The sequence below is a fragment of the Thalassophryne amazonica genome, chromosome 8 (assembly GCF_902500255.1).
Source record: "Thalassophryne amazonica chromosome 8, fThaAma1.1, whole genome shotgun sequence".
Classification (NCBI taxonomy): Eukaryota; Metazoa; Chordata; class Actinopteri; order Batrachoidiformes; family Batrachoididae; genus Thalassophryne; species Thalassophryne amazonica.
The window spans coordinates 89,634,162-89,652,334 of NC_047110.1; the positions used below are offsets into that span (position 1 = coordinate 89,634,162).

Genomic DNA, 18,173 nt, shown 5'->3' on the forward strand with positions numbered 1-18,173 from the left:
CTTGTGATTTGGCTCTATAAATTAAATGAGTAAAAAAGTGGGTTGTTATTAACTTTTTTTTTAACTTCTGGAATGGCTTTTCTGTTGACTTTCTTTCAAATTTTCAATAAAGGATTTCTCACAAAAAGCACTGAGCAAAAGTGAATACAGCACTCAATGGTTTTCAAACTATGTTTTAATGAGTACAGAGCTTGTATTTTGATGTAGTTGAACTAGAAAATAAATTCATTAATTTGAAAAAAATAGTGTCAAATGAAAGAAAAAAAAAAAAAAACTAGACGAGAGCCAAAGGTTGGGGAAAAAACTAACCAGATGATGTTTCGGTCTGTCAGGTGTTAATTTTTAAGTACAGTGAGGCCTTTATGGTCAAGCACAGCTGGAAAACATACAAACATTACCATCATATTTATATCTAGTCAAAATAAAAGCTCAGTCATGTTTTTAGAGAACTCTTTCCAGGGGTGTGGTGTCAACACCATATTCGTCTGCAGTGTCACCCAAAACAGAAACAAAGCACTCGCAGCACAGTTTGAGCTCATCAGCTGTAATGTGAGAAAACCTTTCCTGCGGGAGATGTCTGACCTGCAGTGTGGTGATCGACTTGTGCTGATGCATCAGGTGAGGCATGACAGCATCCAGGGAGCCCTGCCACTTGCAGGAGGCGCCAGGACAGGGGCAGGAGTACGGTCGAAACTCGCACAGTTCTTCGTGCTCCGTCTTGTCTGTGTGGGGCAGGGTGACTTCGCAGCCCGATGATGCATATTTGCAGGGGAAGAGGACCGAGTTCGCTACTTTCTCCATCGCCAAGTTCCTGATGGAGCCCAGGGGACCTCGGCAGGTCGGGCAGCAAGTGAGCTTGGGCCGACAGTTGGAGCATACCTGGGAGGAGAACAGATGGTAAACGAAATCACAACTGTCACCAGTTTGCTCTGTTAGCTCATAAACTTGCCTGCAACTAGACTCTTAAAAACATGTCAGCAAAATACCATCGAGAAATAAAGCACAAGTTCCTCCCAGAGCTTCTTCAGACTGACAATCTACTCACCAGGTGTCCAGACTGGCACTGCAGGATGGGGGGCAAGACATAGTCGAAGCAAACCGGGCACTCGAACAGGCTGGCCAGGTCACTGTTGGAGGCGGTGGTGCCTGATAGGGTGGGCACGCGCTGGGAGGGAGGGCACTTTGAGGTTCCTGTGGGCAGTGCGGTGGCAGTCTGGCGACTCATTTCTGTGGATGAAAAGGACAGGACGTATGATAGGGTGACCTCTGACGTGCAGTGAACCTTATCAGAGACATTCAGGTCTGAAAAAAAAATAATCTGAATAAGACAAGAGACTGAATCTCAGATGGCTCAGCTCAGAATGTTTCACTGATACTGGGTTTTTTTTTTTTGCATGAAAGGAAGGACAAGTAAAATAAGGTCGATACATTTTCAAAACTTCTCCTGCAGCACAGTTTAAATTATAGTGAAGTCTAAATGCTCAAATTTAGGGTGCAAAATGTTGAAATAGCGATCTTAGTAGAATTTATGAATATGAAAAGTTCTGCCTCCTACACAATTATGTCAATAACTAGCAGGATACTATAGCCACATGACTGATATCAGCTTAAAGATTGGAATGTTCTGTATCAGACAGTGTCGTTACTTATCCACACAGTCACTTTCCCACCACACGTTTACACTAATGTCGGGCAAATTTTTGCATCCAATCAGTGAAGAAATCGGGTTTCTTCTTTCAGCACCAGTGATGCTGCCTGCACCTCTGCATCATTAGTGTAAGCTCGGCATTCGTTCAGCTTGGGAAAAAGGAAAAAGTTGGAGGGCACAAGATGTGGATGATACAGCAGGTGTAGTAATATCTGAGCTGTCGCAATGCATCCTGTGTTCATCGGCCGGAGGATGGATGAGTGTCGTTATGCTTAAGAATTGCATCGTTTCCAGGATGAAGCAGCTTCAAGTGTGCACAGCTTTTGTAAAGTGTCCACATATTGGTTGGAGTTGACAGTTCCAATGATTCTGTGCTATGCTACTGCACCTACTCTTGATACTGTGCATCTGTGGCTGTGATGGAGCGCCCCCTACAGGCCTGATCATGCAATCAAATGTACTAAACAAATGTTAAAATACAAAATTGATAAGAGCATACAGCTCAACCATCACATAAATGAATCCAAAGTGGTGACTTGTGCTGAACTTGTTTTTTTGTTTTGTTTTGTTTTTTAAATATACTGCATGAAGAGGCTACATCAGAGGCTGATTGATTAACATCACTCCACCAGGTGATTTCATTGACTAACATCACTTTGAGCAGATGAAATCAGTTAATCAGTGAAATCACCTGGTGGAGTGGGTGGTTGCAAAGAAAACCTGCACCCTCTCGGCCCTTTCTGGAATCAGTTGAAGAGCTCTGGGCTACATCGTTGACTTTTGTAAGTGTGTAGTAGAAAAATTTAAACATTTAGCCAAAATAAGTAGAAATCATAGTAGGAGGGTTGCTTGAAAAGTTCTGCCTCCAACTAGATTATTTCAATAACAAGCAAGCACAGTCAGCAGGTGGTCAAAAGGGTAAAAATCCAGACATGGTTGAAAGAAGTCAAACAGCTGCAGCGGGATCACCAGGAGCTGCCCGGCGCACACTGCATCACTTTAACAAACTTCCAGCCAATATTCAATATGCAAGAAGAATAAATAGATCCACTGTCCATTATATTAAAAACAAAACAAAAACAAAACTGCACCCCTACAGCGTCGTAGTAAATGCATACCTTTAATCACAAATTTGTTTTTGTTTACTACATTGCCTTTTAAATATAAAACTACAAAATTTAGACACTATTTTCCTGGCATCATCTGCCACTCCACCTTTCTTATGGCTCAGTCACACGGCACAAGACCAAACAAAACAAGAAATCTGGACTTTCGTTGGCATCGTTTTAACCTTCACACACCTTCGTTCCTGCAGCTGGCGCTTCGTCAGGATTTTTAAACTGTTGAAAAATTTGAACGAATGCCACCGAAGACCTCAATTCGTCCATATTTCGTTTTGCTGTCGTTCTTGACGGCTTGACCCGGATGTGTTTCTCGACTGTGACCGTATCTACCGTATCTCGTACACAGTTCTTAATGTAACGCAGTACAATGTCTGTACTGTAATGTCAGTACATCCAGGTCCTCACCCTCAAAGATGTCCCAGTCGGTGCTGCTGAAGCAGTCCTGCAGCTGCTGAGAAGCACCATCTGGCCATGTTTTGACCATCTTAATTGTGGTAGGGGTGCATCACTCTTCAGAACATGCAGATATTTGCGAATAATGTATTTTTTCATCCTGCTAATGGTGTATATAGCGAGACAAAAAAAAAAAAAAAAACAAAAAAAAAAAAAAAACAAACACACAATTTGGATGTTGTAAGAGGCTTAGATTTTTTTCTGTAACAGTGAGGTGCGATCAGTATTCAAAGCCCAAACCCACGCTTTAATGGATGTCAGTTTTATCGTAACCACACTGTTCAAAATGGTGGACTATATGAACTGCTTTTGACATAAAATCAGTAGTACTGCTACAATCTCTTCTTTTAAAGTGTCTACCATTAAATAAATAATTTGATTACACAGACATGGGGCAGCACGGTGGCTTAGTGGTTAGCACTGTTGCCTCACAGTGAGAAGGTTGTGGGTTCAATTCCTGTGGCCTTTCTGTGTGGAGTTTGCATGTTCTCCCCGTGTTTGCGTGGGTTTCCTCCGGGTGCTCCGGTTTCCTCCCACATCCAAAGACATGCATGCGGGTTAGGTGGATTGGAATCTTTAAAATTGTCCGTAGGTGTGTGTGTGGGTGTATCTGTGTTTGTTTGTCTATTTGTGGCCCTGCGACAGACTAGCATCCTGTCCTGGGTGTACCCCACCTCGTGCTCTATGACTGCTGGGATAGGCTCCAGCCCCCCGCGACCCTTAATTGGACTAAGCGGTAGAAGGTGGATGGATGGATGGATTACACAGACATCTGTGAGGCACCGGCCTTCATTTTCAAAACCTAAACCCTGTTGGACCTGCAGCACACTTAGAAAGAAGTAAGCGCCCGTCGCCCTCTCCATGATCACATACTGCAAACATTACTGCTTAAACAACAAGTGAAAACTGCAGTTTTTCATGATCACATTGTTAAAGAGAATCAACTGTATGGTGACTTAAGACTGCGTGTGTGCACGCTTGCACGCGCAGGCAGCCTCCCATGTGCAGCTGCTGTTTCCTATCGTGCTGTGCAGTTGTCGTGGTAACAAGTTTTGTGGTTGAGGCCTGTGGAGCGGTGGAAAGGAGAAAGAAAAAAGCAAAAAGACAGAAGACATCATGTGGGCGGAGAAAGGTGACACGAGGCAGCAAAAGAGAATATGAGAGTGGAGAGGAGTGAATAAATAGGAGTGTAAGTTAAGAATTAAGAGCCAATATTTTTAAAGTTCAGGCAGGTTTACATTAGGGTGTGATTCAAGCTGACACGGATTTCAACGAAACATGGCTCAGAGATGGAACCTTGGAGCTATATATAAGAACTAGAGAGCGCAGTCCCATTGCTCCACACTAAACAAAAATGTCCCTTCATGGACAGCGACATGACGTCTCCTAACGGTAAAATTTTAATGAAGTACCCGGATGTTAATGCATTTTCAATGGAGATTCGTGACTGAACACACTCAGAAAAATGCTCGCAAAATACGTGTTAAAATGCCATTTTGACCTGGATATCAAGCCAGTAAAATTAAATTACATTAAATTATGTCAGGAAAGTATTAAACTTACTCTGACACTCACACATTCCCAAATATTAGTGGTGAAAGTTACACGGATCTGCGCTGTTAAGCTACGTTGCTAGGCTGAGCTGCTGCTGTGTTCAACACAGCGCTGCTCCTAAAACCATTACAATACATTTATATATATATATATATATATATATATACATTTATATATATTATATTTTTACACAATTATCCTTTATTGACAGATTTTCATTCATGAAGTCAGTGGTGTGGGTACACATCTCTATGTGTGGGTGTGACTGTGAGCGGCACAGCGCGGGTCATTATAATCTCATTATTTTAAGGTGTAAATTAAAAAAATCCCCAGTCTTGTCAAACAATTTTAATCAGTAACGACAAGTATTTTAACTAGACATTGGTCTAGCAGTGGAAAATATCAACTAGACCTAAGCAAAGAGTTAATGGTCCGTGTCATCGGGTGACACAGGTACGGCAGGAAAAATACAGCTGTTTATCATCCAAATATCACAGACAAAGTGACAAGAATAACCAAAATCACTTACTTATGGAAGGAAATATTGTCTCCCTTGTTCCTCTGTTTGTGGCTTTGCCAACATGCGCAGCTTTCCGGCATATTCCAACTGTTTCTTGACGAGACTAAGTGAACTTCCATGCACGCAAATCACTAACTTGCCCGGAATTAAAATGGCGATCATGCCTCCTTGTCGGCACACGGCTCCGCGCTACTGCACTCTCTAGTTCTTATATACAGCTCCATGGATGAAATCTACCAAGAAATGAACTTTCCCAAAATTTCTTGACCAAAAACCAAATGGTGACCTTGCTAGGGTTCATCAAAGTTCAAGGCAAAAATACGCAAAAACTGATATTTCATTATATTCCCATCTTTCAAGTGGTGTAACATTCAGCGCCATCAAGTCCCCCAGCTAGTTTAACTATCAAATGACATAGGGAGGCAAACGCTTTCATCTTACATACATATTAGGTTGGGGGATCGATGGCGCTGAATATAGAGGGGGCTCAAAGTCTGGGCATTTTGCGAAATTGGCTGTATTTAAAGTCCCATAACCCTCTGCGCCATCAAGACCCCAACCAGATTTCAATGTTATCAACAAATATAGGTCCTACTCTATCAAATGCAACTGAAAAAACATTGGGGTCTTGATGGTGCTGGCCACAAGGGGACGCCAAAGTACTCGACTTGCCCAATTATGAGGAATCTTACCGCCACTTGGCGGCCCATGCCATCAGCCTTTTTTAACGAAATTTGCAGGAGTGGATAAACTAACAGCTCTACTTTATATAACAGTTTGCAAAATTTTGGGGACTCCTCTTATATTGATTTGACACCGCTTTTGAAATCAGGTAAAAATCCCTCGCCTACTTCCGGACAGAGCAGTCTCGACATGCACGGTAACAGACGTACAAAATGAAGTTCAGCCCTGGCACTCGCCAATTCGAGGAAAGTGGGATCTGAGTCAGTTCTGTGATGAAAAGCGCGGCTGTTTATTTTTTCAAACCGTGCTCAGACACGGACCGCAGCCTGACATGCACCTGTTAAATCAGACACCGCAAAAGTCTGTGATTTGACACTTTTTCTGGTTTCACTGTTTCCTCCCATATATAGTTTTAGCAGTGCGTACACTGATACATTTCGATGGATCAAATAAGGTTTGACAAAGTCAGAAAAAGAGGCAATTGTACACCTTACTTTTGATTTGGAAGTTGACTGTAGAAACAAAAGATTGTTGAGGGTCAAATTAATCCAGAATAAAGCATAATACAGCAACAGAGGACTTTAAAACTGTCACACATGTCAACGTCACGTCATTGCATGGCCACGGAGCTAACAGAGCTGCAGAAGCACAACTCTGGCTTTAGGATTTTAAGGTACATGCCGTAGCAGACTTAGAAAAAAAAGTGACTTGACCAAATGTAATCTTTTTAAATGGGCATAATGCCCGCCGCTTATTTAAGGCAGGCCTTTATTTTTTTCAGAGGAAGTTTTGACCCGGTCATTAAATGTGGCCGGTCCCAATAGGATTCCCCACAAATCATTCAGCATCTCCTGACTGTAACTAATCCGTTACATAAATATAATGGATTGTGTCCAATTTATACATATAACAGATTTTGCCCATTATACATAACAGATTTCTATTATAATGGACAAATGGACACCCTCTTACACTCTGGATTTGCCCCTCAATCTCTGAGCAGGAGCAATCAAGAATGTGTGTATTTACACCCTGAACACCCTGCGGTTTTGCAAGTTCTCCCACTTAGAAATCATAGAGGGGTCTGAAATTTTCATCTTAGGTGCATGTCCACTGTGAGAGACATGATCTAAAAAAAAAAAAATTCGGAAATCACAATGGATGATTTTCTAGCAATTTATTTGTATGTTACTGCTGCAAATAAGTATTTGAACACCTGTGAAAATCAATGTTAATATTTGGTACAGTAGTCTTTGTTGGAAATTACAGAGGTCAAATGTTTCCTGTAGTTCTTGACCGAGTTTTCACACACTGTAGCAGGGATTTTGGTCCACTCCTCTATACAGATCTTCTCTAAATCTTTCAGATTTGGAGTTTCAGCTCCCTCCAAAGATTTTTTTTTATTGAGTTCAGGTCTGGAGACTGGCCAGGCCACTCCAGGACCTTGAAATGCTTCTTACGGAGCCCCTCCTTAGTTGCCCTGGCTGTGTGTTTGGGGTCATTGTCATGCTGGAAGACCCAGCCATGACCCATCTTCAATGCTCTTACTGAGGGAAGGCGGTTGTTTGCCAAAATTTTCCAATACATGACCCCATCCATCCTCCCTTCAATACGGTGCAGTTGTCCTGTCCCCTTTGCAGAAGAGCACTCCCAGAGTATGATGTTTCCACCCCCCCATGCTTCATGGTTGGGATGGTTTTCTTGGGGTTGTTCTCATCCTCTAAACATGGTACGTGGAGTTGATTCCAAAAAGCTCTATTCTGGTCTCATCTGACCACATGACCTTCTCCCATGCCTCCTCTGGATCATCCAGATGGTCACTGGTGAACTTCAAATAGGCCTGGACATGTGCTGGCTTGAGCAGGGAGACCTTGCTGCCCTGCAGGATTTTAAACCATGACAGCATCATGTGTTACTAATGTAATCTTTGTGACTGTGATCCCAGCTCTCTTCAGGTCATTGACCAGGTCCTCCTGTGTAGTTCTGAGCTTTTTCAGAATCATCCTTACCCCACAAAGTGAGATCTTGCATGGAATCCCAGACCGAGGGAGATTGACAGTCATCTTGTGTTTCTTCCACTTTCTAATAAATAATCATAACAGTTGTTTGTCTTCTACTGTTTTGTCCCTGGTGTCCTGAGACAGCTCTTTGGTCCTGGCTATGGTGGACAGGTTGGAGTGTGATTGACTGAGTGTGTGAACAGGTGTTTTTATACAGGTAAAAAGTTCAAACAGGTGCAATTAATACAGGTAAAGAGTACAGAATAAGAGGGCTTCTTAAAGAAAAATTAACAGGTCTGCAAGAGCCAGAATTTTTGCTGGTTGGTAGTTGTTCATATACTTATTTGCAGCAGTAACATACAAATAAATTATATTAAAAAAAAATAAAAAAATCATACATTGTGATTTCCGGATTTTTTTTAGATTATGTCTCTCACAGTGGACATGCACCTAAGATGAAAATTTCAGACCCCTCCATAATTTCTAAGTGGGAGAACGTGCAAAACCGCAGGGTGTTCAAATACTTAGTTTCCTCACTGTATGTGGAAAGCCTGACCTGATTAAGAGAACAGAATAGAAGGTTTAATTGTCATTGAACACATACGAGATTAGGGGTGCCACTCCGCAACTGAGTTTGAGAATAAAAGATGAAAAGAAGCTATCATTTAAGGGTGCGCGGAATATGCGGTAGACCGCATAAATAAATAAATTTGGCCTACAGTAGAGATTTGGACTCAGCTGACCAATCACAATAATGTTTTTTGATGCAAGCAGAGAGACCATGGAGCAGAGCAGCTGGTTAAAAAAAAAAAAAGTGCATATTTCAAGCTCTATACCAGTTTTAAAATTCTGTTAATAGGCCTACTATGACATGAATTATGATGAATTTCCAAAATCTTTTTGCGTGAATTTTATGGTCATATTTGGTGCACATATTTGCAGAAAGCCCAAGCAAACAGTTTCATTTCCTCATTCAGCACTGTCTCAGAGCAGGAGATGCAAAAAACACACACCTTCCCCTTTGCCAATGGTGGAAACACATGAACTAAGCCAATCAGGATCCCCAACCCACATGGGGTGGTCTCTGAGGACTTTCTGGACAAAACACCACCAAAAGCAGACAAGTACTAACACTGCCTCCAACTGGACAGAAGCAGTATCAATTATAATTTCAAGAATAGATTCTATTCTGATTCTTAAGATTTAGAATCAATTATTTCGATTCAATATCGATTTGTGCTGGTGTTATTAAAACCATTTTTTGAGCCATTGCCTGATTGTCTAGTTATGCAACATGTTAATACTACTTCACAATAAATTGTGGACTCTGCTTCTAAATCAGCGCATCTACAATCAGTGTATAGAAACGAGCGTTCTCATTACACCATCGGAAAGAGTGCAACGGCCCAACCGCAGTGTAATTTTTTTCCAGGCACGCTGTTATAACGCTGGCAAGAAGTGCGTATCTATATTTATATAAAGGGTAAGTGGATCCTTGTCATTTTATTGGTGCTTTGTATGTCACATAACATGGATTATTCGTCCCATCTGTGTTACTTTGCATTTAGCGTGCAAATATGGTTCAATTTACTGTGCAAATTTGGTTCCACGTTTTGTACTATTGCATGCTGTGAACCCCGCCCACACTAGTGGGGCCAGTGTCTAGCTATGGCGGAGTTTGTGCTGCTGATGTACAATGATTTGAATGAGCTAATTGACTGTGCTAATTCTTCCAACACACATACCCACACAAAACAAATCCACTATGCCATATGCCACCTGGAGGCATGAAGAGCTGTTCGGATGAAAAAGCTGGACAAATTTCTGATGCCATTTTTCTCTGGACTTAGGAAGAACACAAAGTCTTTTTTTGGGGGGGGGGGGGGGTATCATGGACTAACTGTTTTTCCAAGTTGACTGAAAATTTCTGGACTCCTATTTAAAGTTTGTGTTGGACTGTTGATGTCAAAGCACCACACCAAAATGTAAGTCCCGTCTCTATTTATAAATGAAAATATCAAATAACAAGCCTCTATTTTACCCGTTTAGCCACTTTCGCTGTGGACGGAGGTGGTGGTGAAAGAGAGAGAGGGAACATGTGACAAGAAGGCCTGCCATCAGCTCTGCACACAAGGCCCCAAAGGAGAAAGTCGGGGCTCTAAAATTATTTACTTATTTCTCTCTCATCAACAGCAGTACCATTAAGTGGTGGAGCTTATTGATACTCCTCCGGGCTTTAATAATTTAGCACAGGGGCCAGTTTAATACCGGGTTTGGTACCCATCTCTACTTGCACCCATTTTACATCTTAAGAGTGATACCATTACTGGTGTGAGTGTTGCATATGCTCTGTGACAGATACTTGAAATCACTGCAGGCTAGCACAGCCATTATGAAAGCTAGTTGGCAGCACCACAGCCACAAGAAGTAGCAACATGCCAAATTAAAATGAGCCGGCTGGGGGATAAACATAGCATCTCAATTTCAGCTGGCACTTGGCAGTGAAGAAGTGACACTACTAAGATGAATGCAAAGTGTAAACTGCTGTCTGAAATATTCCTAGAAAGCCTTTTTAGGAGACAACTACATTTAAGCCTCAGTCCCACCAAATAAGCCATGAATAATGAGCCACACATGGGTGTGTCAGCGATTATTTGAAGAATTATCCATGTTTTAAGCATTCGCGTATGCGCTATGAAGAAGCCTCTATGTGCCTCTCTTTACCTCACATGTGCCAGGCATCAGTCTCTAGTGAGCCACGACCGACCTGGCGTTTGAGCCCCGTTCAGTCTCGATTGGCTCGTGTCGCCGCATATGATCCATGTCAAGCCACATATGATCCATGCAGCGCCATGTAACGCGACGTTTGTGCATGTTTCAACATGGGTTTGGTCCAAGCCGCCAGCCCTCCCACACCCTGTCCCTTTAAAGCAGCTAGAACTGATCCACGGGTTCCTGGACAGTTGCCTCGGCACTTCCTCTCACTGGCTTTATTTCTTCCATGGCATTTTGACACAGTGATCCAACATTTAACTTTGTGTATGTCCGTTAATGTCTGCGAAATCACTCTTTTGCGTGTGCGCTCTGTGTTCCTTCTCGCTGGTTTTATTTCATCCGCAGCATTTTGACACTGTGATCCAACTTTTAACTGTGTTCATCTGTTACTGATTGCAAAATCACTCTTTTGCAAGCTGGTGTTTTGCGAAAATGTTCTTCTTGAGCATGAGTCATTACATCAGTGCGCACACAGCGAAGCTCATCTGATCCATTAACAAGATGTTAAATCTATCATAAACATACTTTTACAGGAGCTTATAAAGAAGGAATGAACATGCAACTGTTTTACCAAGCTATTACAATAAAAAAAAAATTTCACCTTTTACGCTGTTCCAAAATATGTTCTCCACTTCATGGACCAGGAAGGGGGGGGGGGGGGGGGGGGGGGCAGATGAAACGGTCCTCTGTGATTCCAGAAGCAATCAGAGGTGTTGTCAACATCCAGGCTCTGACAGAAAATGATTAATCTGCTACAAAATAATTATTTTATATACAGTGTCTGGTACACAAAGCTGGTGGAATTGTGCGCAAGAGGGCTGAGCCTCTCCGATCCTCGTAGATGCCAGGTCCTCGGATAATGGGCTTTTAGCAGCCTCGAACTCACCACACGCATCTAAAATCCTTGTTTGTCCTTGTAGTATCTCGTACACAAACTGCCCCACGCTGTTGTTGCTAAATTTTAAACTTCTTGAAATTAGCGCCACACTCAGAGATGAGACTCGTTAACCGAATATTCTGCCTCTACAAGCCTCTCAGAGCCACTTTTCTCCCACAATTGTTGAATACCTCCTCTCATACCAAAAAAAAACAAAACAAAAAAAAAAAACATGTTGCGTGGCTCATTATTCACTGTTCATTATTTGGTGGGACCAGGGCTTTAGGGGTTTTGACTTTTTACACCATGTAAGAATGGAGGACTGTTTTAGTTGTCATTACGCCTGTGCCAGTTTTCACAAACACATCAGTGTTAGTTCAAGATTCACACAGAAATGGCACAGCTTACCACCCAGTAGCCAACAACAGGGATGGGCATCATTAAAACTAATACTCATCAATATGCTTGTTGATACTACTCTCAGCCTTGTCAATATGTTTTAGAACAGGTAGAAAAACCAAAGTGAGAGACAGCAGAGCCACCCTGAACCAACACTGTGGCCGCATTTACTTTGAGGAAAAGGAGTGAAACAGGCAAATTTGAAAATTACACTCAAAAGCCGATGTCATTTTCTGTTCTTCTTATGCTTCTTTTCCGTTATACTGACATACCCACAGCTGGTTATGGAACCAAAAACGTGTGTGACGTCAAAGTAGAGACAGAAGCGGAAAGCTGACATGAGATCTCCTTTAATAAGCCACGATAGTGTGAGGCAAAGCCTTTAAAAGCTGACTAAGAACTTAAACACAAAACCTTCAAAATTTTTACTCATTTTGAAGAAAACATTCACAAATGATAGCTTAGCACTGTTAATGTTATGGCCTAGTCACACGGCACTTAACGAAGGACAGCGAAGCCCTGACGAAACAAGAAATCTGGACTTTCATTGGCATCGTTTAACCTTCATGCAGTTTTGTTCCTGCAGCTGGCGCTGTGTTAGGATTTTTAATCTGTTGAAAAATTTGGACGAAGGTCAACGAAAACCTCAATTCGTCCATGTTTCGTTTTGCTGTCGTTCTTGACGTTTTTTTAATCATTTGTTTCGTTTTTGTAACGTTGTTTAATTTGACTTTGTTCGACCAGCTGAATGTTTTCACACCGTGCAGAAGCCAGTTTGTGAGCACTGAGGCTGCTGCTGTGTTCATGTACCGTCGGAAATTACAGGGCAAACTCAGCCTGTTTGCTTGGATTTTTTTTTTATTTGGGAGGGGAGTCAGGTTCAATGGGCTCAGGCACCTTATATAAGCCAGAATTAATCTTTTGTGTGTATACAATATAGTATAGTATATTTTGCCACAAACAACTGCTGAATTTGAAACAACAAAAAAGTTGTGTAATTTCTGACGGTACTTGAATGCAGCATTAGTGGCAGCAGCAGCTGCTGCGTGCGCTTATTTTTTATTAAATATAACAATATGAGTGTAGGAATGACATTCCAGCCCGTACATGTGGCAACAGGTAGATAATTCAGATGACGATATAAAGAGCTGTTCTGGAAGGCAGAATTCACGTTGTGGATCAGCTGCAGCTGGTGGAAAAAACTGCACATGGGAAGTCAATGTGCGTTCACACGCACTGATCAATTTACTGCTCTGATATATTCATGTTATATTTATTACATTTATTCCCCCTTTTGACAGTTTTCTGTTATAAAGCAATATACATGGCTTATTAACATAATACAGTGATAGAGCAGTGACCATGGCACACCAGAGGGTTTTTTTTTAATTATTATTTTTATTATATATATATATATATATATATATATATATATATATATATATATATATATATATAAATTGGAGCAAGATGGAGCGTGCAGCGTGTCGACAGACAGTGAGGATTCTGATGATGAAGGAGATGATCCCTCTTTTGTTCTGGATGAGGAACCAGAGCAGGTGGGTCTACTGACGTGCACACAGATCTCCACAGCTTCTGTTTGCAGTTTCTCCAGGACTCAGGCGCTATGAGATCTGTTCCAGCGCTGAGTCCTGGAACTCAGAGATGCAGACATACACTGCTCCAGCTGTGGCTCCAGGCACGTTTCATTTAAAGCCTGGAGATTGTTAGCTTTGGTTTTGTTAAGTTCCTCTTTCGTCCCTTTTGCGCTCTTGCTTCGCAGGCTGTTTGGTGATAAAGCTCTTTTTGTCCACCTTTTCTCAACAAATTGTGACTTTTTGTTACTTTTTCCCTTTGTTCAGGAATTGTTGTGTGCTGTGTGCCATGTGACTGGGCCATTAGGCACAATGTTGCATTTCAAAATAAAGCCCTTTTACTGTGTGCTGTTGCCACTGCTTTGACATCAAATGTTTTTATTGTGGCCATTTGTCAGAAAAACATGCTATCTGAAGAGAAAGGGATCAGAGTGTCACATATAGGTAGCAAAGTAGTTATACACTATTTTTTTTAAAATGCAGGAGATGTAGAGTCAGGCCCACGAGTATGTGGACAGTGACAGTTTTCATAATTTTGCCTCTGTACACCACCACAATGGAGACAAAAAACAGTGGTTCAGTGCAAGTTCATATCAGCAAACAGATCCAATCTAGGCTTAAGTCTCCCAAAGTGTCTTTTGACAAACTGTAGTTGAAGTTTCATGTACCCTTTGAAAGAAAATATTTCTGTACCACTTGACCATGAGGCTGTATAACTGCTGGTGCAACAAGTAAAAGTTTCTTGTCTCAAGCATAGAAGCCTGTAGTAACTCGATCAATGTCTGCATCTTGTTGGCTTCCCTCACTAGTCTCCTTCTTGCACAGTCAGTTTTTGAGAAGTACCTACTCAAAAATAATCTCAATTTTTTTTATTTTTATAATTTATTTGGAAATTATTATTATTATTATTATTATTTATTTGTTCTGGAAGGCAGAATTCACGTTGTGGATCAGCTGCAGCTGGTGGAAAAAACTGCACATGGGAAGTCAATGCGCGTTCACACGCACTGATCAATTTACTGCTCTGATATATTCATGTTATATTTATTACATTTATTCCCCCTTTTGACAGTTTTCTGTTATAAAGCAATATACATGGCTTATTAACATAATACAGTGATAGAGCAGTGACCATGGCACACCAGAGGTTTTTTTTTAATTATTATTTTTATTATATATATATATATATATATATATATATATATATATATATATATATATATATATATATATATATATATAAATTGGAGCAAGATGGAGCGTGCAGCGTGTCGACAGACAGTGAGGATTCTGATGATGAAGGAGATGATCCCTCTTTTGTTCTGGATGAGGAACCAGAGCAGGTGGGTCTACTGACGTGCACACAGATCTCCACAGCTTCTGTTTGCAGTTTCTCCAGGACTCAGGCGCTATGAGATCTGTTCCAGCGCTGAGTCCTGGAACTCAGAGATGCAGACATACACTGCTCCAGCTGTGGCTCCAGGCACGTTTCATTTAAAGCCTGGAGATTGTTAGCTTCGGTTTTGCTAAGTTCCTCTTTCGTCCCTTTTGCGCTCTTGCTTCGCAGGCTGTTTGGTGATAAAGCTCTTTTTGTCCACCTTTTCTCAACAAATTGTGACTTTTTGTTACTTTTTCCCTTTGTTCAGGAATTGTTGTGCGCTGTGTGCCATGTGACTGGGCCATTAGGCACAATGTTGCATTTCAAAATAAAGCCCTTTTACTGTGTGCTGTTGCCACTGCTTTGACATCAAATGTTTTTATTGTGGCCATTTGTCAGAAAAACATGCTATCTGAAGAGAAAGGGATCAGAGTGTCACATATAGGTACCAAAGTAGTTATACACTATTTTTTTTAAAATGCAGGAGATGTAGAGTCAGGCCCACGAGTATGTGGACAGTGACAGTTTTCATAATTTTGCCTCTGTACACCACCACAATGGAGACAAAAAACAGTGGTTCAGTGCAAGTTCATATCAGCAAACAGATCCAATCTAGGCTTAAGTCTCCCAAAGTGTCTTTTGACAAACTGTAGTTGAAGTTTCATGTACCCTTTGAAAGAAAATATTTCTGTACCACTTGACCATGAGGCTGTATAACTGCTGGTGCAACAAGTAAAAGTTTCTTGTCTCAAGCATAGAAGCCTGTAGAACTTGATCAAAGTCTGCATCTTGTTGGCTTCCCTCACTAGTCTCCTTCTTGCACAGTCAGTTTTTGAGAAGTACCTACTCAAGAGATTTACCATACGGTGTCTATTTTTCTGACTGATGTAAATAACTTTCAAGACATATTCAGTGACTTGGAAATGGTCATTTATACATCCCCTGACGTATCTGTAGAAAACTGGCTAGGCTGTAAAAGTTACTTCATCTAATTACTTATGGCCAATGAAAATGGAGGTACTATATATAAAAATGGTTGTAACTATTAAATGGTTGTAGCATTTTTTGTTAAACCCATTGAAATAAAGTTTAAAGGCTACACTACATGCAAATCTTAACTGTTTAATGTTCTGGTCCCTCAGCTTAATTACCAGTTCCCAATATCTATCCCCAGTTGATAAGGTCAAGAAGAATAGTGCAAATTGTGCAAGAATCCACTGAAAAAGCCGCCATCAGCCTAAAGGCACCCTGACACTTGCACGACTTTGATGCACGCACATAATCGTGATGATCCCACGCGCTGTATTGCCAGCTGGATGCCGTGATTTGTTCCACCGGCTGCCATGCACTGTGTGTTGGACACTGCATATATAAAATAATTATTCTGTGGCGGATTAATCATTTTGTCTGCGAGTTAGCTGCTGAAAATGCTCTAATCACTTCCTGAATCACAGAGGACCGCTCCAGCAGCAGCTGTTCGAGTGCTTGCGCGTGCTGAACAAGATGGAGAAAGCATTTGGAGCTGTTTAAAAAGGTAATTATTTGTCATGTTTACATTGTCATGGCTTGGTAAGACAGCTGCATGTTCTTTCCTTCTTGTGTGCAGTTGGAAAAGTATGTTTATGGTAGATTTAACATCTCGCTATAATCGTTCAGACGATCTGCGCTCTGGTGCAGTGCACTGAAGCAATTACTCGCTCTGTTCACTTCTTTACTCAACTTGACGACGCCCCTCTCACGTTCAGTCTACACCTGTTAACGATGAGTTTACTCTCCTGCACAACACAGGGCATGAAATCACATGCATCAAAGTCGTGCAAGTGTCAGGGGGCCTTAAAAGCATACTCACAATCACCATCATCATTGTCATGCATAACTGTCAAACAGGAGGAAGAGAGATTGGGGGATGAGACACTGAAAAATAAAAAATAAACAAACCTTCGTCCATAAGATTTCTAAATAAGACTTTCGTCTTCTCTTGAAATGTGGGGACCTCTGAAAAGAAACAGAGGGGAAAAAAGTAAAGATTAACATGACTTTCAGCAATTATTCAAAAGACAGAGAAAAAAAAATCACTTTCTTGCAATGCTATCAATACAGTGATCAATGTAAGAGTTATAGTGAATTGGAGTGGCTATCTTTCTGCTGCACCAAAACAATGAGATTCAGTCTATTTTTCTAATGCCAGTGTAAGACTGTAAATGGGCCCCCATAAAATATGGACCCCCCCCCCCCACACACCCAAAAAAAATGCAGAAATGTTAATTATAATAACATAAATAATTATGAACATAGACAACAAAACACAGCAAATAGTGAATAACCATTTTATTGAAGATAAATTATTAAACAGTAACAGGTTCAAACGTGCTGATACATGCTTTTGAAAACATGGATTTGCAACAAACATGGCAGAAGATGAACATTACAATGGCACATCTGGTAGAGATATATACACATGTGGTAGTGTGTGTGTATACACACACACACACACACACACACACACTAACAGTGAAGTGGCCTCTGTGTGTGTATGGCTTCAATCACACAAAAATCGGGAAGAGCCATTTGGTATGCTTACGTATTTTGGGTCAAGGATGAACCCTGCAAAAACAGAAAATTGATAAAACAAATATTTTTGGCAAAATTGGCAATTTTAGCTAACCAATAAACAATGGACATTGTGCTGCAATGCAACATGGGAGTTTCTGGTTTTAAATATTGTGGTTCACGTTAGTTTAACAGTGTTGTTAGTGATATTGATTTATTGTGTTTTTGTAGTTCAATTACTTTAAGCAGTTTACAACCCCTGGCAAAAATTATGGAATCACCGGCCTCGGAGGATGTTCATTCAGTTGTTTAATTTTGTAAAAAAAAAAAAAAAAAAAAAAGCAGATCACAGACATGACACAAAACTAAAGTCATTTCAAATGGCAACTTTCTGGCTTTAAGAAACACTATAAGAAATCAGGAAAAAAAAAAATTGTGGCAGTCAGTAATGGTTACTTTTTTTAGACCAAGCAGAGGGAAAAAATATGGAATCACTCAATTCTGAGGAAAAAATTATGGAATCATGAAAAACAAAAGAACGCTCCAACACATCACCAGTATTTTGTTGCACCACCGCTGGCCTTTATAACAGCTTGCAGTCTCTGAGGCATGGACT

The 18,173-nt window shown here is 40.9% G+C and overlaps 1 protein-coding gene across 2 annotated transcripts in view; it reads right to left on the reverse strand.

Annotated features, from left to right (window-relative positions):
- The window catches only part of siah1 (siah E3 ubiquitin protein ligase 1), a 62,649-nt gene that overhangs the window by 2,771 nt on the left and 41,705 nt on the right, over nt 1–18,173 (reverse strand). For both annotated transcript variants that reach the window (XM_034176966.1, XM_034176964.1), the window contains exons 2-4: nt 16,946–17,002; nt 1,046–1,227; nt 583–879 (exon numbers count right to left, since the gene is read on the reverse strand). In XM_034176966.1, coding sequence (XP_034032857.1) covers nt 583–879; nt 1,046–1,227; nt 16,946–16,955 — 489 coding nt within the window. In that variant the 5' untranslated portion in view covers nt 16,956–17,002. The remainder of the gene's footprint in view (nt 1–582; nt 880–1,045; nt 1,228–16,945; nt 17,003–18,173) is intronic.